The sequence below is a fragment of the Eucyclogobius newberryi genome, unplaced genomic scaffold (assembly GCF_026437365.1).
Source record: "Eucyclogobius newberryi isolate DKJ021-1_F unplaced genomic scaffold, fEucNew1.0.hap1 SCAF_39, whole genome shotgun sequence".
Taxonomy (NCBI): Eukaryota; Metazoa; Chordata; class Actinopteri; order Gobiiformes; family Gobiidae; genus Eucyclogobius; species Eucyclogobius newberryi.
The window spans coordinates 430,720-455,369 of record NW_027316045.1 but is presented as its reverse complement, the minus strand read 5'-3'; the positions used below and the strand labels follow the sequence as shown (position 1 = coordinate 455,369).

At 47.9% G+C, this 24,650-nt stretch overlaps 2 protein-coding genes across 4 annotated transcripts in view; one reads left to right on the top strand and one right to left on the bottom strand.

Annotated features, from left to right (window-relative positions):
* The window catches only part of afg3l2 (AFG3-like AAA ATPase 2), a 511,786-nt gene that overhangs the window by 75,743 nt on the left and 411,393 nt on the right, over window positions 1-24,650 (top strand). The gene's annotated exons all lie outside the window — the stretch shown is intronic.
* LOC140376955 (C-C chemokine receptor type 9-like) overlaps window positions 1,442-24,650 on the bottom strand; it is a 32,351-nt gene continuing 9,142 nt past the window's right edge. The window contains exons 3-7 of the mRNA XM_072462197.1: window positions 20,399-20,431; window positions 19,799-20,260; window positions 4,883-5,155; window positions 2,824-3,000; window positions 1,442-2,408 (exon numbers count right to left, since the gene is read on the bottom strand). Of these exons, the coding sequence (XP_072318298.1) occupies window positions 2,148-2,408; window positions 2,824-3,000; window positions 4,883-5,155; window positions 19,799-20,260; window positions 20,399-20,413 (1,188 nt within the window). The 5' untranslated portion in view covers window positions 20,414-20,431 and the 3' untranslated portion in view covers window positions 1,442-2,147. The remainder of the gene's footprint in view (window positions 2,409-2,823; window positions 3,001-4,882; window positions 5,156-19,798; window positions 20,261-20,398; window positions 20,432-24,650) is intronic.

Here is a 24,650-nt window from a genome sequence, read left to right as displayed (position 1 = left end):
AGGGCGTTGTTCTTCAGTGATCCAAATGTCACTTGAATCTATTGAAACGCCAGTCGAGGTCAGAGGTCAGAGGTCAGTCCAGAAGCGTCACGAAACCAGAAGTTTGAGGAACACATAACTTCCTGTTCGTCCACCAGAGATATACATCCAGTCAAAAGGAAACAAAGTCTTTATTTACAAAAGTCACAAACAACAACAACAACAACCTGACACATATATTAATATTAAAAATCTTTATTTTATCAATATTGTGACTAATTAGACTTCTTTTGATGAACTTTGATAAACATATTTACTAAAAATCTATTTGACATTTTATATTGACTCAAACTGTTTTAAATCTGTTCATTTTAATAATATAATAATATAATTATTAAATGTAAAACAGATGATTCATAAGAAGAATAACAAGAAGCATCATTAAAGCCGCGTTTAAGGCCCTTGTGCCGCGCCCGCGCCCACACCACGCCGCGCCCGCCCGCACAGCGCCCGCCGCGCCCGCCCGCACCGCGCCCGCCCGCACCGCGCCCGCCCACGCCCGCCCGCACCGCGCCCGCACCACGCCCACGCCCGCCCGCCCACGCCGCGCCCGCCCGCACCGCGCCCGCACCACGCCCACGCCCGCCCGCCCACGCCGCGCCCGCCCGCACAGCACCCGCCGCGCCCGCCCGCACCGCGCCCGCCCGCACCGCGCCCACGCCCGCCCGCACCGCGCCCGCACCACGCCCGCCCGCCCACGCCGCGCCCGCCCGCACCGCGCCCGCACCACGCCCACGCCCGCCCGCCCACGCCGCGCCCGCCCGCACAGCGCCCGCCGCGCCCGCCCGCACCGCGCCCGCCCGCACCGCGCCCGCCCACGCCCGCCCGCACCACGCCCGCCCGCCCACGCCGCGCCCGCCCGCACCGCGCCCGCACCACGCCCACGCCCGCCCGCCCACGCCGCGCCCGCCCGCACCGCGCCCGCACCACGCCCGCCCGCCCACGCCGCGCCCGCCCGCACAGCGCCCGCCGCGCCCGCCCGCACCGCGCCCGCCCGCACCGCGCCCGCCCACGCCCGCCCGCACCGCGCCCGCACCACGCCCGCCCGCCCACGCCGCGCCCGCCCGCACCGCGCCCGCACCACGCCCACGCCCGCCCGCCCACGCCGCGCCCGCCCGCACCGCGCCCGCACCGCGCCCGCACCACGCCCACGCCCGCCCGCCCATGCCACGCCGCGCCCGCCCGCACAGCGCCCGCCGCGCCTGCCCGCACCGCGCCCGCCCGCACCGCGCCCGCCCACACCGCGCCCGCACCACGCACGCCCGCCCACGCCGCGCCCGCCCGCCCACGCCGCGCCCGCACCGCGCCCGCCCACGCCCGCAGCGCACCCGCTCACGCCGCGCCCGCACCGCGCCCGCCCACCCGCACCGCGCCGCGCCCGGACACAAATGAATCCGTTGACATTCTTTCCAAAGTCTATAAAAAATAGATCGTCCTTTATGAATTTTTAAAAATAGAGACATATTTTAAAAGAAACATTTTCCACAATGTGATTTAGTTTTAAATTCACCAACAACAGTCGACTGATGTCACTGCTCATAGTTTTTGTGTCTTTTGTCAGCGCAGTGTTTGATCCAATATGGCCGACTTCCTGTATGACTTAGGGCGGGGTCATTATATCACTTCCTGTATGACTTAGGGCGGGGTCATTATATCACTTCCTGTATGACTTAGGGCGGGGTCATTATATCACTTCCTGTATGACTTAGGGCGGGTCATTATATCACTTCCTGTATGACTTAGGGCGGGGTCATTATATCACTTCCTGTATGACTTAGGGCGGGGTCATTATATCACTTCCTGTATGACTTAGGGCGGGTCATTATATCACTTCCTGTATGACTTAGGGCGGGGTCATTATATCACTTCCTGTATGACTTAGGGCGGGGTCATTATATCACTTCCTGTATGACTTAGGGCGGGTCATTATATCACTTCCTGTATGACTTAGGGCGGGGTCATTATATCACTTCCTGTATGACTAAGTTCTATCTTTTGATAGCGCTCATGGGCATCGTCCTCGTTTAGTCCATATTTGCGTTTTTCCAGGCTCCGGATACAATTTGAACAAGTCCGTTGCCGTGACGATTCTCGTGGCCTAATAATGATTAAAGTGACAGTCCCTGTGACGTGTCACTGTCAGACAGAGTTCGAGGGCGGGTCTTGGACAGGAAGGCGTTCTTCTTCTGAAGAGCAGACCGTGGCAGCAGTGACATCACTTCCTGTCTGAAACGTTGGCCAATCAGAGCGTAGAGAAGAGGGTTGAGGGCGGGGTGAGAGTAGGCCAACGCCCGAAGAACCAAACCGGTTTTATCCAGAACTTTACGAGACTCACAGTCTGTGATTCCAGCCGAGTGAGCGTCCCAGATCTGAAAGAGACAAGACCAGGGTTAGACCAGACTGACCTCTGTGGACCAGACTGACCTCTGTGGACCAGACTAACCTCTGTGGACCAGACTGACCTCCTATGTGGACCAGACTGACCTCCTATGTGGACCAGACTGACCTCTGTGGACCAGACTGACCTCTGTGGACCAGACTGACCTCCTATGTGGACCAGACTGACCTCTGTGGACCAGACTGACCTCTGTGGACCAGACTGACCTCTGTGGACCAGACTGACCTCCTATGTGGACCAGACTGACCTCTGTGGACCAGACTAACCTCTGTGGACCAGACTGACCTCCTATGTGGACCAGACTGACCTCCTATGTGGACCAGACTGACCTCTGTGGACCAGACTGACCTCTGTGGACCAGACTGACCTCTGTGGACCAGACTGACCTCTGTGACGAGGACGCAGGTGTGAGGAAGCTGAGTGACGATGAAGACCAGGACGATCACCATGATGACCAGAAGGGGGCGGTGCCTGTGGAAAGTGTGCGTCATCATCAGCCGACGACCAATCACAGCATAGCACCCGGCCATGACGACCAATGGGACGAAGAAACCGAGCGAGACCTGGAACAGAACCAGAGCTGGATTATTAAAGATCATTCTAGAGTTTCCATAAAGCTGCTCCAGCTCCTTTAGCTTCTCATGTTTTAGAATTTAAAAAAGAAAATAACAAACTAAATTCAACTTTGGACGCCGCCTGGAGGCAGCAGCGGGAACTGCAGCCTCAGGACCTGGACCAGCTCCAATCATGTCATTTATGTCTATATTAGGACAAGAGTCAGGCTAGCAATGCTACAGCTAAGCTAACTAGCCTCTGCGTCCTCGTCCGGCCCAGATCCGGCTCGGAACCGGGCGTGGCTCTGGAGGACATAACCAATAAGAAGACAAAGACAGATGTGGCCCTGGTGGAAATTATGTGATTTGGAAGACACGTCCTGACCAAGTGGACGACCTGGACAATCATCATGGCAGAGGTCATCTGTGGACTGTCTGTATTCAAGAGGACACTGAAGGTCATCTGTGGACTGTCTGTATTCAAGAGGACACTGAAGGTCATCTGTGGACTGTCCGTATTCAAGAGGACACTGAAGGTCATCTGTGGACTGTCTGTATTCAAGAGGACACTGATGGTCATCTGTGGACTGTCTGTATTCAAGAGGACACTGAAGGTCATCTGTGGACTGTCTGTATTCAAGAGGACACTGAAGGTCATCAGTGGACTCACTGAAGGTCATCAGTGGACTCACTGAAGGTCATCTGTGGACTCACTGAAGGTCATCTGTGGACTGTCTGTATTCAAGAGGACACTGAAGGTCATCTGTGGACTGTCTGTATTCAAGAGGACACTGAAGGTCATCTGTGGACTGTCTGTATTCAAGAGGACACTGAAGGTCATCTGTGGACTGTCTGTATTCAAGAGGACACTGAAGGTCATCTGTGGACTGTCTGTATTCAAGAGGACACTGAAGGTCATCTGTGGACTGTCTGTATTCAAGAGGACACTGAAGGTCATCTGTGGACTGTCTGTATTCAAGAGGACACTGAAGGTCATCTGTGGACTGTCTGTATTCAAGAGGACACTGAAGGTCATCTGTGGACTGTCCGTATTCAAGAGGACACTGAAGGTCATCTGTGGACTGTCTGTATTCAAGAGGACACTGAAGGTCATCTGTGGACTGTCTGTATTCAAGAGGACACTGAAGGTCATCAGTGGACTCACTGAAGGTCATCTGTGGACTCACTGAAGGTCATCTGTGGACTGTCTGTATTCAAGAGGACACTGAAGGTCATCTGTGGACTGTCTGTATTCAAGAGGACACTGAAGGTCATCTGTGGACTGTCTGTATTCAAGAGGACACTGAAGGTCATCTGTGGACTGTCCGTATTCAAGAGGACACTGAAGGTCATCTGTGGACTGTCCGTATTCAAGAGGACACTGAAGGTCATCTGTGGACTGTCTGTATTCAAGAGGACACTGAAGGTCATCTGTGGACTGTCTGTATTCAAGAGGACACTGAAGGTCATCTGTGGACTGTCCGTATTCAAGAGGACACTGAAGGTCATCTGTGGACTGTCTGTATTCAAGAGGACACTGAAGGTCATCTGTGGACTGTCTGTATTCAAGAGGACACTGAAGGTCATCTGTGGACTGTCCGTATTCAAGAGGACACTGAAGGTCATCTGTGGACTGTCCGTATTCAAGAGGACACTGAAGGTCATCAGTGGACTCACTGAAGGTCATCAGTGGACTCACTGAAGGTCATCTGTGGACTCACTGAAGGTCATCTGTGGACTGTCTGTATTCAAGAGGACACTGAAGGTCATCTGTGGACTATAATTCGCACCGCGGCCAAAACGATGTGAAAAAGTGCGACTTATGGTCCAGAAAAAGGGCAGATTCACAGTTCCAGCTGGTGTTGCTCAGCTTTATTCAGTTGGATCTCACCTGGAGGATGAGGGCGGTTGTCTTGGCGACGCGGCCCCAGTCGGCGGGGAACAGTGTGCGGCAGGTCATGTGATCATCCTGAAGCGTTATGTCAGAGTACCACAGCTCCGGAGCGGCTAACGCCAGCGCTAGCAGCCAAACGCTAATGCTAACGCCTTGAGCCCAGCGTCGCCTCAGACTCCGAGAGTTCAGCGCTGCCGCGGCATGAACGATCACCACGTATCTGTCCACGGCAATACAGGCCAGGAACAGGCTGACGGAGAACAGGTTTACCTAGAACCAAGAGAGAGGGTTACCTAGAACCAAGAGAGAGGGTTACCTAGAACCAAGAGAGAGGGTTACCTAGAACCAAGAGAGAGGGTTACCTAGAGCCAAGAGAGAGAGGGTTACCTAGAACCAAGAGAGAGGGTTACCTAGAACCAAGAGAGAGAGGGTTACCTAGAACCAAGAGAGAGGTTTACCTAGAACCAAGAGAGAGAGGGTTACCTAGAACCAAGAGAGAGGGTTACCTAGAACCAAGAGAGAGAGGTTTACCTAGAACCAAGAGAGAGGGTTACCTAGAACCAAGAGAGAGGGTTACCTAGAGCCAAGAGAGAGAGGGTTACCTAGAACCAAGAGAGAGGGTTACCTAGAACCAAGAGAGAGAGGGTTACCTAGAACCAAGAGAGAGGTTTACCTAGAACCAAGAGAGAGAGGGTTACCTAGAACCAAGAGAGAGGGTTACCTAGAACCAAGAGAGAGAGGTTTACCTAGAACCAAGAGAGAGAGGTTTACCTAGAACCAAGAGAGAGGGTTATCTAGAACCAAGAGAGAGGTTTACCTAGAGCCAAGAGAGAGAGGGTTACCTAGAACCAAGAGAGAGGGTTACCTAGAACCAAGAGAGAGAGGGTTACCTAGAACCAAGAGAGAGGGTTACCTAGAGCCAAGAGAGAGAGGGTTACCTAGAACCAAGAGAGAGGGTTACCTAGAACCAAGAGAGAGAGGGTTACCTAGAACCAAGAGAGAGGTTTACCTAGAACCAAGAGAGAGAGGGTTACCTAGAACCAAGAGAGAGGGTTACCTAGAACCAAGAGAGAGAGGTTTACCTAGAACCAAGAGAGAGAGGTTTACCTAGAACCAAGAGAGAGGGTTATCTAGAACCAAGAGAGAGGGTTACCTAGAGCCAAGAGAGAGAGGGTTACCTAGAACCAAGAGAGAGGGTTACCTAGAACCAAGAGAGAGAGGGTTACCTAGAACCAAGAGAGAGGTTTACCTAGAACCAAGAGAGAGAGGGTTACCTAGAACCAAGAGAGAGGGTTATCTAGAACCAAGAGAGAGGTTTACCTAGAACCAAGAGAGAGAGGGTTACCTAGAACCAAGAGAGAGGGTTACCTAGAACCAAGAGAGAGGTTTACCTAGAACCAAGAGAGAGGTTTACCTAGAACCAAGAGAGAGGTTTACCTAGAACCAAGAGAGAGGGTTACCTAGAACCAAGAGAGAGGGTTTACCTAGAACCAAGAGAGAGAGGGTTACCTAGAATCAAGAGAGAGGGTTACCTAGAACCAAGACAGAGGTTTACCTAGAACCAAGACAGAGGTTTACCTAGAACCAAGAGAGAGGGTTACCTAGAACCAAGAGAGAGGTTTACCTAGAACCAAGAGAGAGAGGGTTACCTAGAACCAAGAGAGAGGGTTACCTAGAACCAAGAGAGAGAGGTTTACCTAGAACCAAGATAGAGAGGTTTACCTAGAACCAAGAGAGAGGGTTATCTAGAACCAAGAGAGAGGTTTACCTAGAACCAAGAGAGAGAGGGTTACCTAGAACCAAGAGAGAGGTTTACCTAGAACCAAGAGAGAGGTTTACCTAGAACCAAGAGAGAGGGTTACCTAGAACCAAGAGAGAGGGTTTACCTAGAACCAAGAGAGATAGGGTTACCTAGAACCAAGAGAGAGGGTTACCTAGAACCAAGACAGAGGTTTACCTAGAACCAAGACAGAGGTTTACCTAGAACCAAGAGAGAGGGTTACCTAGAACCAAGAGAGAGGTTTACCTAGAACCAAGAGAGAGAGGGTTACCTAGAACCAAGAGAGAGGGTTACCTAGAACCAAGACAGAGGTTTACCTAGAACCAAGACAGAGGTTTACCTAGAACCAAGAGAGAGGGTTACCTAGAACCAAGAGAGAGGTTTACCTAGAACCAAGAGAGAGGGTTACCTAGAACCAAGAGAGAGGTTTACCTAGAACCAAGAGAGAGGGTTACCTAGAACCAAGAGAGAGGTTTACCTAGAACAAAGAGAGAGGTTTACCTAGAACCAAGAGAGAGAGGGTTACCTAGAACCAAGAGAGAGGTTTACCTAGAACCAAGAGAGAGAGGGTTACCTAGAACCAAGAGAGAGAGAGGATTACCTAGAACCAAGAGAGAGGTTTACCTAGAACCAAGAGAGAGGGTTTACCTAGAACCAAGTGAGAGGTTTACCTAGAACCAAGAGAGAGGTTTACCTAGAACCAAGAGAGAGAGGTTTACCTAGAACCAAGAGAGAGGGTTACCTAGAACCAAGAGAGAGGTTTACCTAGAACCAAGAGAGAGGGTTACCTAGAACCAAGAGAGAGGGTTACCTAGAACCAAGAGAGAGGATTACCTAGAACCAAGAGAGAGAGGGTTACCTAGAACCAAGAGAGAGGTTTACCTAGAACCAAGAGAGAGGTTTACCTAGAACCAAGAGAGAGGGTTACCTAGAACCAAGAGAGAGAGGTTTACCTAGAACCAAGAGAGAGGTTTACCTAGAACCAAGAGAGAGGGTTACCTAGAACCAAGAGAGAGGTTTACCTAGAACCAAGAGAGAGAGGGTTACCTAGAACCAAGAGAGAGAGGGTTACCTAGAACCAAGAGAGAGGTTTACCTAGAACCAAGAGAGAGGGTTTACCAAGAACCAAGAGAGAGGTTTACCTAGAACCAAGAGAGAGGGTTACCTAGAACCAAGAGAGAGGTTTACCTAGAACCAAGAGAGAGGGTTACCTAGAACCAAGAGAGAGGGTTTACCTAGAACCAAGAGAGAGGGTTTACCTAGAACCAAGAGAGAGAGGGTTACCTAGAACCAAGAGAGAGGGTTACCTAGAACCAAGAGAGAGGGTTATCTAGAACCAAGAGAGAGAGGGTTACCTAGAACCAAGAGAGAGGTTTACCTAGAACCAAGAGAGAGGTTTACCTAGAACCAAGAGAGAGGGTTACCTAGAACCAAGAGAGAGGTTTACCTAGAACCAAGAGAGAGGTTTACCTAGAACCAAGAGAGAGAGGTTTACCTAGAACCAAGAGAGAGGTTTCCCTAGAACCAAGAGAGAGGGTTACCTAGAACCAAGAGAGAGAGGGTTACCTAGAACCAAGAGAGAGGTTTACCTAGAACCAAGAGAGAGGTTTACCTAGAACCAAGAGAGAGAGGTTTACCTAGAACCAAGAGAGAGGGTTATCTAGAACCAAGAGAGAGGATTTACCTAGAACCAAGAGAGAGAGGGTTACCTAGAACCAAGAGAGAGGGTTACCTAGAACCAAGAGAGAGGTTTACCTAGAACCAAGAGAGAGGGTTACCTAGAACCAAGAGAGAGGGTTTACCTAGAACCAAGAGAGAGAGGTTTACCTAGAACCAAGAGAGAGAGGGTTACCTAGAACCAAGAGAGAGGTTTACCTAGAACAGAGAGAGGGTTACCTAGAACCAAGAGAGAGGGTTTACCTAGAACCAAGAGAGAGGGTTTACCTAAAACCAAGAGAGAGGTTTACCTAGAACCAAGAGAGAGAGGGTTACCTAGAACCAAGAGAGAGGGTTACCTAGAACCAAGAGAGAGGGTTACCTAGAACCAAGAGAGAGGTTTACCTAGAACCAAGAGAGAGAGGTTTACCTAGAACCAAGAGAGAGGGTTATCTAGAACCAAGAGAGAGGTTTACCTAGAACCAAGAGAGAGAGGGTTACCTAGAACCAAGAGAGAGAGGGTTACCTAGAACCAAGAGAGAGAGGGTTACCTAGAACCAAGAGAGAGGGTTACCTAGAACCAAGAGAGAGGGTTACCTAGAACCAAGAGAGAGGTTTACCTAGAACCAAGAGAGAGGGTTACCTAGAACCAAGAGAGAGGGTTTACCTAGAACCAAGAGAGAGAGGGTTACCTAGAACCAAGAGAGAGGTTTACCTAGAACCAAGAGAGAGGTTTACCTAGAACCAAGAGAGAGGGTTACCTAGAACCAAGAGAGAGGTTTACCTAGAACCAAGAGAGAGGTTTACCTAGAACCAAGAGAGAGGGTTACCTAGAACCAAGAGAGAGGTTTACCTAGAACCAAGAGAGAGGGTTATCTAGAACCAAGAGAGAGGTTTACCTAGAACCAAGAGAGAGAGGGTTACCTAGAACCAAGAGAGAGGTTTACCTAGAACCAAGAGAGAGGTTTACCTAGAACCAAGAGAGAGGGTTACCTAGAACCAAGAGAGAGGTTTACCTAGAACCAAGAGAGAGAGGTTTACCTAGAACCAAGAGAGAGGTTTACCTAGAACCAAGAGAGAGGGTTACCTAGAACCAAGAGAGAGAGGGTTACCTAGAACCAAGAGAGAGGTTTACCTAGAACCAAGAGAGAGGTTTACCTAGAACCAAGAGAGAGGTTTACCTAGAACCAAGAGAGAGAGGTTTACCTAGAACCAAGAGAGAGGGTTATCTAGAACCAAGAGAGAGGATTTACCTAGAACCAAGAGAGAGAGGGTTACCTAGAACCAAGAGAGAGGGTTACCTAGAACCAAGAGAGAGGGTTTACCTAGAACCAAGAGAGAGGTTTACCTAGAACCAAGAGAGAGAGGGTTACCTAGAACCAAGAGAGAGGGTTACCTAGAACCAAGAGAGAGAGGGTTACCTAGAACCAAGAGAGAGGGTTACCTAGAACCAAGAGAGAGGTTTACCTAGAACCAAGAGAGAGGTTTACCTAGAACCAAGAGAGAGAGGGTTACCTAGAACCAAGAGAGAGGGTTACCTAGAACCAAGAGAGAGAGGGTTACCTAGAACCAAGAGAGAGGGTTACCTAGAACCAAGAGAGAGGTTTACCTAGAACCAAGAGAGAGGTTTACCTAGAACCAAGAGAGAGAGGTTTACCTAGAACCAAGAGAGAGGGTTATCTAGAACCAAGAGAGAGGTTTACCTAGAACCAAGAGAGAGAGGGTTACCTAGAACCAAGAGAGAGGGTTACCTAGAACCAAGAGAGAGGTTTACCTAGAACCAAGAGAGAGGGTTACCTAGAACCAAGAGAGAGGGTTTACCTAGAACCAAGAGAGAGAGGGTTACCTAGAACCAAGAGAGGGTTACCTAGAACCAAGAGAGAGAGGGTTACCTAGAACCAAGAGAGAGGTTTACCTAGAACCAAGAGAGAGGGTTTACCTAGAACCAAGAGAGAGAGGGTTACCTAGAACCAAGAGAGAGGGTTACCTAGAACCAAGAGAGAGGGTTTACCTAGAACCAAGAGAGAGAGGGTTACCTAGAACCAAGAGAGAGGGTTACCTAGAACCAAGAGAGAGGTTTACCTAGAACCAAGAGAGAGGTTTACCTAGAACCAAGAGAGGGTTTACCTAGAACCAAGTGAGAGAGGGTTACCTAGAACCAAGAGAGGGTTACCTAGAACCAAGAGAGAGGGTTTACCTAGAACCAAGAGAGAGAGGGTTACCTAGAACCAAGAGAGAGAGGGTCACCTAGAACCAAGAGAGAGGTTTACCTAAAACCAAGAGAGAGGTTTACCTAGAACCAAGAGAGAGAGGGTCACCTAGAACCAAGAGAGGTTTACCTAAAACCAAGAGAGAGGTTTACCTAGAACCAAGAGAGAGAGGGTTACCTAGAACCAAGAGAGAGGGTTACCTAGAACCAAGAGAGAGAGGGTTACCTAGAACCAAGAGAGAGGGTTACCTAGAACCAAGAGAGAGATTTACCTAGAACCAAGAGAGAGAGGTTTACCTAGAACCAAGAGAGAGGTTTACCTAGAACCAAGAGAGAGAGGTTTACCTAGAACCAAGAGAGAGGGTTACCTAGAACCAAGAGAGAGGTTTACCTAGAACCAAGAGAGAGGTTTACCTAGAACCAAGAGAGAGGGTTACCTAGAACCAAGAGAGAGGGTTTACCTAGAACCAAGAGAGAGGTTTACCTAGAACCAAGAGAGAGGTTTTCCTAGAACCAAGAGAGAGGGTTACCTAGAACCAAGAGAGAGGTTTACCTAGAACCAAGAGAGAGAGGGTTACCTAGAACCAAGAGAGAGGGTTACCTAGAACCAAGAGAGAGAGGGTTACCTAGAACCAAGAGAGAGGGTTACCTAGAACCAAGAGAGAGGTTTACCTAGAACCAAGAGAGAGGGTTTACCTAGAACCAAGAGAGAGGTTTACCTAGAACCAAGAGAGAGAGGGTTACCTAGAACCAAGAGAGAGGGTTACCTAGAACCAAGAGAGAGAGGGTTACCTAGAACCAAGAGAGAAGGTTACCTAGAACCAAGAGAGAGGTTTACCTAGAACCAAGAGAGAGGTTTACCTAGAACCAAGAGAGAGAGGTTTACCTAGAACCAAGAGAGAGGGTTATCTAGAACTAAGAGAGGTTTACCTAGAACCAAGAGAGAGGTTTACCTAGAACCAAGAGAGAAAGGGTTACCTAGAACCAAGAGAGGGTTACCTAGAACCAAGAGAGAGGTTTACCTAGAACCAAGAGAGAGGTGTACCTAGAACCAAGAGAGAGGGTTTACCTAGAACCAAGAGAGAGGTTTACCTAGAACCAAGAGAGAGGGTTTACCTAGAACCAAGAGAGAGAGGGTTACCTAGAACCAAGAGAGAGGTTTACCTAGAACCAAGAGAGAGGGTTACCTAGAACCAAGAGAGAGGGTTTACCTAGAACCAAGAGAGAGAGGGTTACCTAGAACCAAGACAGAGGTTTACCTAGAACCAAGACAGAGGTTTACCTAGAAACAAGAGAGAGGGTTACCTAGAACCAAGTGAGAGGTTTACCTAGAACCAAGAGAGAGAGGGTTACCTAGAACCAAGAGAGAGGGTTACCTAGAACCAAGAGAGAGGTTTACCTAGAACCAAGAGAGAGGGTTACCTAGAACCAAGTGAGAGAGGGTTACCTAGAACCAAGAGAGAGAGGGTTACCTAGAACCAAGAGAGAGGGTTACCTAGAACCAAGAGAGAGGTTTACCTAGAACCAAGAGAGAGGGTTACCTAGAACCAAGTGAGAGAGGGTTACCTAGAACCAAGAGAGGGTTACCTAGAACCAAGAGAGAGGTTTACCTAGAACCAAGAGAGAGGGTTACCTAGAACCAAGAGAGAAAGGGTTACCTAGAACCAAGAGAGGGTTACCTAGAACCAAGAGAGAGGTTTACCTAGAACCAAGAGAGAGGTGTACCTAGAACCAAGAGAGAGGGTTTACCTAGAACCAAGAGAGAGGTTTACCTAGAACCAAGAGAGAGGGTTTACCTAGAACCAAGAGAGAGAGGGTTACCTAGAACCAAGAGAGAGGTTTACCTAGAACCAAGAGAGAGGGTTACCTAGAACCAAGAGAGAGGGTTTACCTAGAACCAAGAGAGAGAGGGTTACCTAGAACCAAGACAGAGGTTTACCTAGAACCAAGACAGAGGTTTACCTAGAACCAAGAGAGAGGGTTACCTAGAACCAAGAGAGAGGTTTACCTAGAACCAAGAGAGAGAGGGTTACCTAGAACCAAGAGAGAGGGTTACCTAGAACCAAGAGAGGTTTACCTAGAACCAAGAGAGAGGGTTACCTAGAACCAAGTGAGAGAGGGTTACCTAGAACCAAGAGAGGGTTACCTAGAACCAAGAGAGAGGTTTACCTAGAACCAAGAGAGAGGGTTACCTAGAACCAAGAGAGAGGGTTTACCTAGAACCAAGAGAGAGAGGGTTACCTAGAACCAAGAGAGAGAGGGTTTACCTAGAACCAAGAGAGAGGTTTACCTAGAACCAAGAGAGAGGTTTACCTAGAACCAAGCGAGAGGTTTACCTAGAACCAAGAGAGAGGGTTACCTAGAACCAAGAGAGAGGTTTACCTAGAACCAAGAGAGAGGTTTACCTAGAACCAAGAGAGAGGGTTTACCTAGAACCAAGAGAGAGAGGGTTACCTAGAACCAAGAGAGAGGGTTACCTAGAACCAAGAGAGAGGTTTATCTAGAACCAAGAGAGAGGGTTACCTAGAACCAAGAGAGAGGTTTACCTAGAACAAAGAGAGAGGGTTACCTAGAACCAAGAGAGAGGGTTACCTAGAACCAAGAGAGAGAGGTTTACCTAGAACCAAGAGAGAGGGTTACCTAGAACCAAGAGAGAGGGTTACCTAGAACCAAGAGAGAGGGTTAACTAGAACCAAGAGAGAGAGGTTTACCTAGAACCAAGAGATAGGGTTACCTAGAACCAAGAGAGAGGGTTACCTAGAACCAAGAGAGAGGTTTACCTAGAACCAAGAGAGAGGGTTACCTAGAACCAAGAGAGAAGGTTACCTAGAACCAGGAGAGAGGGTTACCTAGAACCAAGAGAGGTTCACCTAGAACCAAGAGAGAGGGTTACCTAGAACCAAGAGAGAAGTTTACCTAGAACCAAGAGAGAGGGTTACCTAGAACCAAGAGAGAGAGGGTTACCTAGAACCAAGAGAGAGGGTTACCTAGAACCAAGAGAGAGGTTTACCTAGAACCAAGAGAGGGTTTACCTAGAACCAAGTGAGAGAGGGTTACCTAGAACCAAGAGAGGGTTACCTAGAACCAAGAGAGGTTTACCTAGAACCAAGAGAGAGGGTTTACCTAGAACCAAGAGAGAGAGGGTTACCTAGAACCAAGAGAGAGAGGGTCACCTAGAACCAAGAGAGAGGTTTACCTAAAACCAAGAGAGAGGTTTACCTAGAACCAAGAGAGAGAGGGTCACCTAGAACCAAGAGAGAGGTTTACCTAAAACCAAGAGAGAGGTTTACCTAGAACCAAGAGAGAGAGGGTTACCTAGAACCAAGAGAGAGGGTTACCTAGAACCAAGAGAGAGAGGGTTACCTAGAACCAAGAGAGAGGGTTACCTAGAACCAAGAGAGATTTACCTAGAACCAAGAGAGAGAGGTTTACCTAGAACCAAGAGAGAGGTTTACCTAGAACCAAGAGAGAGGTTTACCTAGAACCAAGAGAGAGAGGTTTACCTAGAACAGAGAGAGGGTTACCTAGAACCAAGAGAGAGGTTTACCTAGAACCAAGAGAGAGGTTTACCTAGAACCAAGAGAGAGGGTTACCTAGAACCAAGAGAGAGGGTTTACCTAGAACCAAGAGAGAGGTTTACCTAGAACCAAGAGAGAGGTTTTCCTAGAACCAAGAGAGAGGGTTACCTAGAACCAAGAGAGAGGTTTACCTAGAACCAAGAGAGAGAGGGTTACCTAGAACCAAGAGAGAGGGTTACCTAGAACCAAGAGAGAGAGGGTTACCTAGAACCAAGAGAGAGGGTTACCTAGAACCAAGAGAAAGGTTTACCTAGAACCAAGAGAGAGGGTTTACCTAGAACCAAGAGAGAGGTTTACCTAGAACCAAGAGAGAGAGGGTTACCTAGAACCAAGAGAGAGGGTTACCTAGAACCAAGAGAGAGAGGGTTACCTAGAACCAAGAGAGAGGGTTACCTAGAACCAAGAGAGAGGTTTACCTAGAACCAAGAGAGAGGTTTACCTAGAACCAAGAGAGAGAGGTTTACCTAGAACCAAGAGAGAGGGTTATCTAGAACCAAGAGAGGTTTACCTAGAACCAAGAGAGAGGTTTACCTAGAACCAAGAGAGAAAGGGTTACCTAGAACCAAGAGAGGGTTACCTAGAACCAAGAGAGAGGTTTACCTAGAACCAAGAGAGAGGTGTACCTAGAACCAAGAGAGAGGGTTTACCTAGAACCAAGAGAGAGGTTTACCTAGAACCAAGAGAGAGGGTTTACCTAGAACCAAGAGAGAGAGGGTTACCTAGAACCAAGAGAGAGGTTTACCTAGAACCAAGAGAGAGGGTTACCTAGAACCAAGAGAGAGGGTTTACCTAGAACCAAGAGAGAGAGGGTTACCTAGAACCAAGACAGAGGTTTACCTAGAACCAAGACAGAGGTTTACCTAGAAACAAGAGAGAGGGTTACCTAGAACCAAGAGAGAGGTTTACCTAGAACCAAGAGAGAGAGGGTTACCTAGAACCAAGAGAGAGGGTTACCTAGAACCAAGAGAGAGGTTTACCTAGAACCAAGAGAGAGGGTTACCTAGAACCAAGTGAGAGAGGGTTACCTAGAACCAAGAGAGGGTTACCTAGAACCAAGAGAGAGGTTTACCTAGAACCAAGAGAGAGGGTTACCTAGAAACAAGAGAGAAAGGGTTACCTAGAACCAAGAGAGGGTTACCTAGAACCAAGAGAGAGGTGTACCTAGAACCAAGAGAGAGGGTTTACCTAGAACCAAGAGAGAGGTTTACCTAGAACCAAGAGAGAGGGTTTACCTAGAACCAAGAGAGAGAGGGTTACCTAGAACCAAGAGAGAGGTTTACCTAGAACCAAGAGAGAGGGTTACCTAGAACCAAGAGAGAGGGTTTACCTAGAACCAAGAGAGAAGGTTACCTAGAACCAAGAGAGAGGGTTACCTAGAACCAAGAGAGAGGGTTACCTAGAACCAAGAGAGAGGGTTACCTAGAACCAAGAGAGAGAGGTTTACCTAGAACCAAGAGAGAGGTTTACCTAGAACCAAGAGAGAGAGGGTCACCTAGAACCAAGAGAGAGGTTTACCTAAAACCAAGAGAGAGGTTTACCTAGAACCAAGAGAGAGAGGGTTACCTAGAACCAAGAGAGAGGGTTACCTAGAACCAAGAGAGAGAGGGTTACCTAGAACCAAGAGAGAGGGTTACCTAGAACCAAGAGAGATTTACCTAGAACCAAGAGAGAGAGGTTTACCTAGAACCAAGAGAGAGGTTTACCTAGAACCAAGAGAGAGGTTTACCTAGAACCAAGAGAGAGAGGTTTACCTAGAACAGAGAGAGGGTTACCTAGAACCAAGAGAGAGGTTTACCTAGAACCAAGAGAGAGGTTTACCTAGAACCAAGAGAGAGGGTTACCTAGAACCAAGAGAGAGGGTTTACCTAGAACCAAGAGAGAGGTTTACCTAGAACCAAGAGAGAGGTTTTCCTAGAACCAAGAGAGAGGGTTACCTAGAACCAAGAGAGAGGTTTACCTAGAACCAAGAGAGAGGGTTACCTAGAACCAAGAGAGAGAGGGTTACCTAGAACCAAGAGAGAGGGTTACCTAGAACCAAGAGAGAGGTTTACCTAGAACCAAGAGAGAGGGTTTACCTAGAACCAAGAGAGAGGTTTACCTAGAACCAAGAGAGAGAGGGTTACCTAGAACCAAGAGAGAGGGTTACCTAGAACCAAGAGAGAGAGGGTTACCTAGAACCAAGAGAGAGGGTTACCTAGAACCAATAGAGAGGTTTACCTAGAACCAAGAGAGAGGGTTTACCTAGAACCAAGAGAGAGGGTTTACCTAGAACCAAGAGAGAGGTTTACCTAGAACCAAGAGAGAGGGTTTACCTAGAACCAAGAGAGAGAGGGTTACCTAGAACCAAGAGAGAGGTTTACCTAGAACCAAGAGAGAGGGTTACCTAGAACCAAGAGAGAGGGTTTACCTAGAACCAAGAGAGAGAGGGTTACCTAGAACCAAGACAGAGGTTTACCTAGAACCAAGACAGAGGTTTACCTAGAAACAAGAGAGAGGGTTACCTAGAACCAAGAGAGAGGTTTACCTAGAACCAAGAGAGAGAGGGTTACCTAGAACCAAGAGAGAGGGTTACCTAGAACCAAGAGAGAGGTTTACCTAGAACCAAGAGAGAGGGTTACCTAGAACCAAGTGAGAGAGGGTTACCTAGAACCAAGAGAGGGTTACCTAGAACCAAGAGAGAGGTTTACCTAGAACCAAGAGAGAGGGTTACCTAGAACCAAGAGAGAAAGGGTTACCTAGAACCAAGAGAGGGTTACCTAGAACCAAGAGAGAGGTTTACCTAGAACCAAGAGAGAGGTGTACCTAGAACCAAGAGAGAGGGTTTACCTAGAACCAAGAGAGAGGTTTACCTAGAACCAAGAGAGAGGGTTTACCTAGAACCAAGAGAGAGAGGGTTACCTAGAACCAAGAGAGAGGTTTACCTAGAACCAAGAGAGAGGGTTACCTAGAACCAAGAGAGAGGGTTTACCTAGAACCAAGAGAGAGAGGGTTACCTAGAACCAAGACAGAGGTTTACCTAGAACCAAGACAGAGGTTTACCTAGAACCAAGAGAGAGGGTTACCTAGAACCAAGAGAGAGGTTTACCTAGAACCAAGAGAGAGAGGGTTACCTAGAACCAAGAGAGAGGGTTACCTAGAACCAAGAGAGGTTTACCTAGAACCAAGAGAGAGGGTTACCTAGAACCAAGTGAGAGAGGGTTACCTAGAACCAAGAGAGGGTTACCTAGAACCAAGAGAGAGGTTTACCTAGAACCAAGAGAGAGGGTTACCTAGAACCAAGAGAGAGGGTTTTACCTAGAACCAAGAGAGAGAGGGTTACCTAGAACCAAGAGAGAGAGGGTTTACCTAGAACCAAGAGAGAGGTTTACCTAGAACCAAGAGAGAGGTTTACCTAGAACCAAGCGAGAGGGTTACCTAGAACCAAGAGAGAGGGTTACCTAGAACCAAGAGAGAGGTTTACCTAGAACCAAGAGAGAGGTTTACCTAGAACCAAGAGAGAGGGTTTACCTAGAACCAAGAGAGAGAGGGTTACCTAGAACCAAGAGAGAGGGTTACCTAGAACCAAGAGAGAGGTTTATCTAGAACCAAGAGAGAGGGTTACCTAGAACCAAGAGAGAGGTTTACCTAGAACAAAGAGAGAGGGTTACCTAGAACCAAGAGAGAGGGTTACCTAGAACCAAGAGAGAGAGGTTTACCTAGAACCAAGAGAGAGGGTTACCTAGAACCAAGAGAGAGGGTTACCTAGAACCAAGAGAGAGGGTTACCTAGAACCAAGAGAGAGAGGTTTACCTAGAACCAAGAGATAGGGTTACCTAGAACCAAGAGAGAGGGTTACCTAGAACCAAGAGAGAGGTTTACCTAGAACCAAGAGAGAGGGTTACCTAGAACCAAGAGAGAAGGTTACCTAGAACCAGGAGAGAGGGTTACCTAGAACCAAGAGAGGTTCACCTAGAACCAAGAGAGAGGGTTACCTAGAACCAAGAGAGAAGTTTACCTAGAACCAAGAGAGAGGGTTTACCTAGAACCAAGAGAGAGAGGTTTACCTAGAACCAAGAGATAGGGTTACCTAGAACCAAGAGAGAGGGTTACCTAGAACCAAGAGAGAGGTTTACCTAGAACCAAGAGAGAGGGTTACCTAGAACCTAGAGAGAAGTTTACCTAGAACCAAGAGAGAAGGTTACCTAGAACCAAGAGAGAGGGTTACCTAGAACCAAGAGAGAGGGTTACCTAGAACCAAGAGAGAGGGTTACCTAGAACCAAGAGAGAGAGGTTTACCTAGAACCAAGAGAGAGGTTTACCTTGAACCAAGAGAGGGTTACCTAGAACCAAGAGAGAGGGTTACCTAGAACCAAGAGAGAGGGTTACCTAGAACCAAGAGAGAGGTTTACCTAGAACCAAGAGAGAGGGTTACCTAGAACCAAGAGAGAGGGTTACCTATAACCAAGAGAGAGGTTTACCTAGAACCAAGAGAGAGGGTTACCTAGAACCAAGAGAGAGGTTTACCTAGAACCAAGAGAGAAGGTTACCTAGAACCAGGAGAGAGGGTTACCTAGAACCAAGAGAGAGGTTTACCTAGAACCAAGAGAGAGGGTTACATAGAACCAAGAGAGAGGGTTACCTACAACCAAGAGAGAGGGTTACCTGGAACTAAGAGAGAGAGGGTTACCTAGAACCAAGAGAGACAGGGTTACCTAGAACCAAGAGAGAGGTTTACCTTGAACCAAGAGAGAGGTTTACCTAGAACCAAGAGAGAGAGGTTTACCTAGAACCAAGAGAGAGGGTTACCTAGAACCAAGAGAGAGGTTTACCTAGAACCAAGAGAGAGGGTTACCTAGAACCAAGAGAGAGGGTTTACCTAGAACCAAGAGAGAGGGTTTACCTAGAACCAAGAGAGAGGTTTACCTAGAACCAAGAGAGAGGGTTACCTCTCTCTCTTAGAACCAAGAGAGAGGTTTACCTAGAACCAAGAGAGAGGGTTACCTAGAACCAAGAGAGAGGTTTACCTAGAACCAAGAGAGAGAGGTTTACCTAGAACCAAGAGAGAGGGTTACCTAGAACCAAGAGAGAGGTTTACCTAGAACCAAGAGAGAGGGTTACCTAGAACCAAGTGAGAGAGGGTTACCTAGAACCAAGAGAGGGTTACCTAGAACCAAGAGAGAGGTTTACCTAGAACCAAGAGAGAGGGTTACCTAGAACCAAGAGAGAGGGTTTACCTAGAACCAAGAGAGAGGGTTACCTAGAACCAAGAGAGAGGGTTACCTAGAACCAAGACAGAGGTTTACCTAGAACCAAGAGAGAGGTTTACCTAGAACCAAGAGAGAGGGTTTACCTAGAACCAAGAGAGAGAGGGTTACCTAGAACCAAGAGAGAGAGGGTCACCTAGAACCAAGAGAGGTTTACCTAGAACCAAGAGAGAGGGTTACCTAGAACCAAGAGAGAGGGTTTACCTAGAACCAAGAGAGAGGTTTACCTAGAACCAAGAGAGAGGGTTTACCTCGAACCAAGAGAGAGGGTTACCTAGAACCAAGAGAGAGGGTTACCTAGAACCAAGAGAGAGGGTTACCTAGAACCAAGAGAGAGGGTTAGAACAGGGCTATAGCTCATGATGTGACTGGTGCAGTAGCTACAGATGACCATGTGACAGGTGCAGTACGCAGTACCTATAGATGACCATGTGACAGGTGCAGTACCTTATAGATGGCGGCGGTGAGCCTGCAGAGCGGGGCTCCGTATGTCCAGCCTGCAGTGCTCTCGTGTGCCCACAGGGGGAGTGTGAGGAGGAAGAGAATGTCAGCGGCGCACAGGTGTAACAGGTACAGGTGAGTGAGTGCCTTCAGGCCCCGCCCCCCGCACATGCCACGCCTCCTCCACAGGTAAACCCACAGGACCAGCAGGTTCCCAACCAGACCCAGACCTGCCACGCCCCAGAAGAAGACGGGCTCCAGACGGGCCCTGAACACCCGCACGTCCCATCGCTCACACATCAGGCCCTCGTAATCCTCTGTGAACGGGTCCTCAGTGGACCAGGGGCCCGACGAGGGGCCGGACGAGGGGCTGGACGAGGGGCCGGACGAGGGGCCGGACGAAGGGCCGGACGAAGGGCCGGACGAGGGGCCGGACCAGGGGCCGGACAAGGACTCAGAGGCCGGGGGCTGGAAAGTAAGGAACAGAGTCAGGGGCCCCTCCCAAATGTCAGAGTCAGAGGCCCCTCCCACATGTCAGAGTCAGGGGCCCTCCCACATGTCAGAGTCAGGGGCCCTCCCACATGTCAGAGTCAGGGGCCCTCATACCTCGGTGTGGTTCATCTTCAGCTTTTGGGTTAGCTTAAATCTGAAAAATAAAGAGAGTTTCAGTTCAACAACTGACATCAGACTGTGAGGACTAAACCAGGACTAAACCAGGACTAAACCAGGTCTAAACCAGGACTAAACCAGGACTAAACAAGGTCTAAACCAGGACTAAACAAGGTCTAGACCAGGACTAAACAAGGACTAAACCAGGTCTAAACCAGGTCTAAACCAGGACTAAACCAGGTCTAAACCAGGACTAAACCAGGTCTAAACCAGGACTAAACCAGGTCTAAACCAGGACTAAACCAGGTCTAAACCAGGACTAACCAGGACTAAACAAGGACTAAACCAGGTCTAAACCAGGACTAAACCAGGACTAAACCAGGTCTAAACCAGGACTAAACCAGGACTAAACAAGGACTAAACCAGGTCTAAACCAGGACTAAACCAGGACTAAACAAGGTCTAAACCAGGACTAAACAAGGTCTAGACCAGGACTAAACAAGGACTAAACCAGGTCTAAACCAGGACTAAACCAGGTCTAAACCAGGACTAAACCAGGTCTAAACCAGGACTAAACAAGGTCTAAACCAGGACTAAACAAGGTCTAGACCAGGACTAAACAAGGTCTAAACCAGGACTAAACCAGGTCTAGACCAGGACTAAACAAGGTCTAAACCAGGACTAAACCAGGACTAAACAAGGTCTAAACCAGGACTAAACAGGGTCTAAACCAGGACTAAACCAGGACTAAACCAGGTCTAAACCAGGACTAAACCAGGTTTGAACCAGGACTAAACCAGGACTAAACCAGGACTAAACAAGGACTAAACCAGGACTAAACCAGGTCTAAACCAGCACTAAACCAGGTCTAAACCAGGACTAAACCAGGTCTAAACCAGGACTAAACCAGGTCTAAACCAGGACTAACCAGGACTAAACCAGGTCTAAACCAGGACTAAACCAGGTCTAAACCAGGACTAACCAGGACTAAACAAGGACTAAACCAGGTCTAAACCAGGACTAAACCAGGACTAAACCAGGTCTAAACCAGGACTAAACCAGGACTAAACAAGGACTAAACCAGGTCTAAACCAGGACTAAACCAGGTCTAAACCAGGACTAACCAGGACTAAACAAGGACTAAACCAGGTGTAAACCAGGACTAAACCAGGACTAAACAAGGACTAAACCAGGTCTAAACCAGGACTAAACCAGGTCTAAACCAGGACTAACCAGGACTAAACAAGGTCTAGACCAGGACTAAACAAGGTCTAAACCAGGACTAAACCAGGTCTAGACCAGGACTAAACAAGGTCTAAACCAGGACTAAACCAGGACTAAACAAGGTCTAAACCAGGACTAAACAGGGTCTAAACCAGGACTAAACCAGGACTAAACCAGGTCTAAACCAGGACTAAACCAGGTTTGAACCAGGACTAAACCAGGACTAAACCAGGACTAAACAAGGACTAAACCAGGACTAAACCAGGTCTAAACCAGCACTAAACCAGGTCTAAACCAGGACTAAACCAGGTCTAAACCAGGACTAAACCAGGTCTAAACCAGGACTAACCAGGACTAAACCAGGTCTAAACCAGGACTAAACCAGGTCTAAACCAGGACTAACCAGGACTAAACAAGGACTAAACCAGGTCTAAACCAGGACTAAACCAGGACTAAACCAGGTCTAAACCAGGACTAAACCAGGACTAAACAAGGACTAAACCAGGTCTAAACCAGGACTAAACCAGGTCTAAACCAGGACTAACCAGGACTAAACAAGGACTAAACCAGGTGTAAACCAGGACTAAACCAGGACTAAACCAGGTCTAAACCAGGACTAACCAGGACTAAACCAGGTCTAAACCAGGACTAAACCAGGTCTAAACCAGGACTAACCAGGACTAAACAAGGACTAAACCAGGTCTAAACCAGGACTAAACCAGGACTAAACCAGGTCTAAACCAGGACTAAACCAGGTCTAAACCAGGACTAACCAGGACTAAACCAGGACTAAACCAGGTCTAAACCAGGACTAAACCAGGTCTAAACCAGGACTAACCAGGACTAAACCAGGACTAAACCAGGACTAAACCAGGACTAAACCAGGACTAAACCAGGTCTAAACCAGGACTAAACCAGGTCTAAACCAGGACTAACCAGGACTAAACCAGGTCTAAACCAGGACTAAACCAGGTCTAAACCAGGACTAACCAGGACTAAACAAGGACTAAACCAGGTCTAAACCAGGACTAAACCAGGACTAAACCAGGTCTAAACCAGGACTAAACCAGGACTAAACAAGGACTAAACCAGGTCTAAACCAGGACTAAACCAGGTCTAAACCAGGACTAACCAGGACTAAACAAGGACTAAACCAGGTCTAAACCAGGACTAAACCAGGACTAAACCAGGTCTAAACCAGGACTAAACCAGGACTAAACAAGGACTAAACCAGGACTAAACAAGGTCTAAACCAGGACTAAACCAGGACTAACCAGGACTAAACAAGGACTAAACAAGGACTAAACCAGGACTAAACAAGGACTAAACCAGGTCTAAACCAGGACTAAACCAGGACTAAACCAGGTCTAAACCAGGACTAAACCAGGACTAAACAAGGACTAAACCAGGTCTAAACCAGGACTAAACCAGGTCTAAACCAGGACTAACCAGGACTAAACAAGGACTAAACCAGGTCTAAACCAGGACTAAACCAGGACTAAACCAGGTCTAAACCAGGACTAAACCAGGACTAAACAAGGACTAAACCAGGACTAAACAAGGTCTAAACCAGGACTAAACCAGGACTAAACCAGGACTAAACCAGGTCTAAACCAGGACTAAACCAGGACTAACCAGGACTAAACAAGGACTAAACCAGGACTAAACAAGGTCTAAACCAGGACTAAACAAGGTCTAGACCAGGACTAAACAAGGACTAAACCAGGTCTAAACCAGGTCTAAACCAGGACTAAACCAGGTCTAAACCAGGACTAAACCAGGTCTAAACCAGGACTAAACCAGGTCTAAACCAGGTCTAAACCAGGACTAAACCAGGACTAAACAAGGACTAAACCAGGTCTAAACCAGGACTAAACCAGGACTAAACAAGGTCTAAACCAGGACTAAACAAGGTCTAAACCAGGACTAAACCAGGACTAAACAAGGTCTAAACCAGGACTAAACAAGGTCTAGACCAGGACTAAACAAGGACTAAACCAGGTCTAAACCAGGTCTAAACCAGGACTAAACCAGGTCTAAACCAGGACTAAACCAGGACTAAACAAGGACTAAACCAGGTCTAAACCAGGACTAAACCAGGACTAAACCAGGACTAAACAAGGACTAAACCAGGTCTAAACCAGGACTAAACCAGGACTAAACAAGGTCTAAACCAGGACTAAACAAGGTCTAGACCAGGACTAAATAAGGACTAAACCAGGTCTAAACCAGGACTAAACCAGGTCTAAACCAGGACTAAACCAGGTCTAAACCAGGACTAAACAAGGTCTAAACCAGGACTAAACAAGGTCTAGACCAGGACTAAACAAGGTCTAAACCAGGACTAAACCAGGTCTAGACCAGGACTAAACAAGGTCTAAACCAGGACTAAACCAGGACTAAACAAGGTCTAAACCAGGACTAAACAGGGTCTAAACCAGGACTAAACCAGGACTAAACCAGGTCTAAACCAGGACTAAACCAGGTTTGAACCAGGACTAAACCAGGACTAAACCAGGACTAAACAAGGACTAAACCAGGACTAAACCAGGTCTAAACCAGCACTAAACCAGGTCTAAACCAGGACTAAACCAGGTCTAAACCAGGTCTAAACAAGGACTAAACCAGGACTAAACAAGGTCTAAACAAGGACTAAACCAGGACTAAACAAGGACTAAACTAGGACTAAACAAGGTCTAAACCAGGACTAAACCAGGACTAAACAAGGACTAAACCAGGACTAAACAAGGTCTAAACAAGGACTAAACCAGGACTAAACAAGGACTAAACTAGGACTAAACAAGGTCTAAACCAGGACTAAACCAGGACTAAACCAGGTCTAAACCAGGACTAAACCAGGACTAAACCAGATCTAAACCAGATCTAAACCAGGTCTAAACCAGGTCAAGACTGGTGGCAGTCATATCAGCAGTCTTAGTAGGAGCAGTAGTGTCAGATGCAGCAGTATTTGCAGTAGAAGTATCAGTAGTATCAGTTGCAGTAGTTGTAGTATCAGTGATAGTGA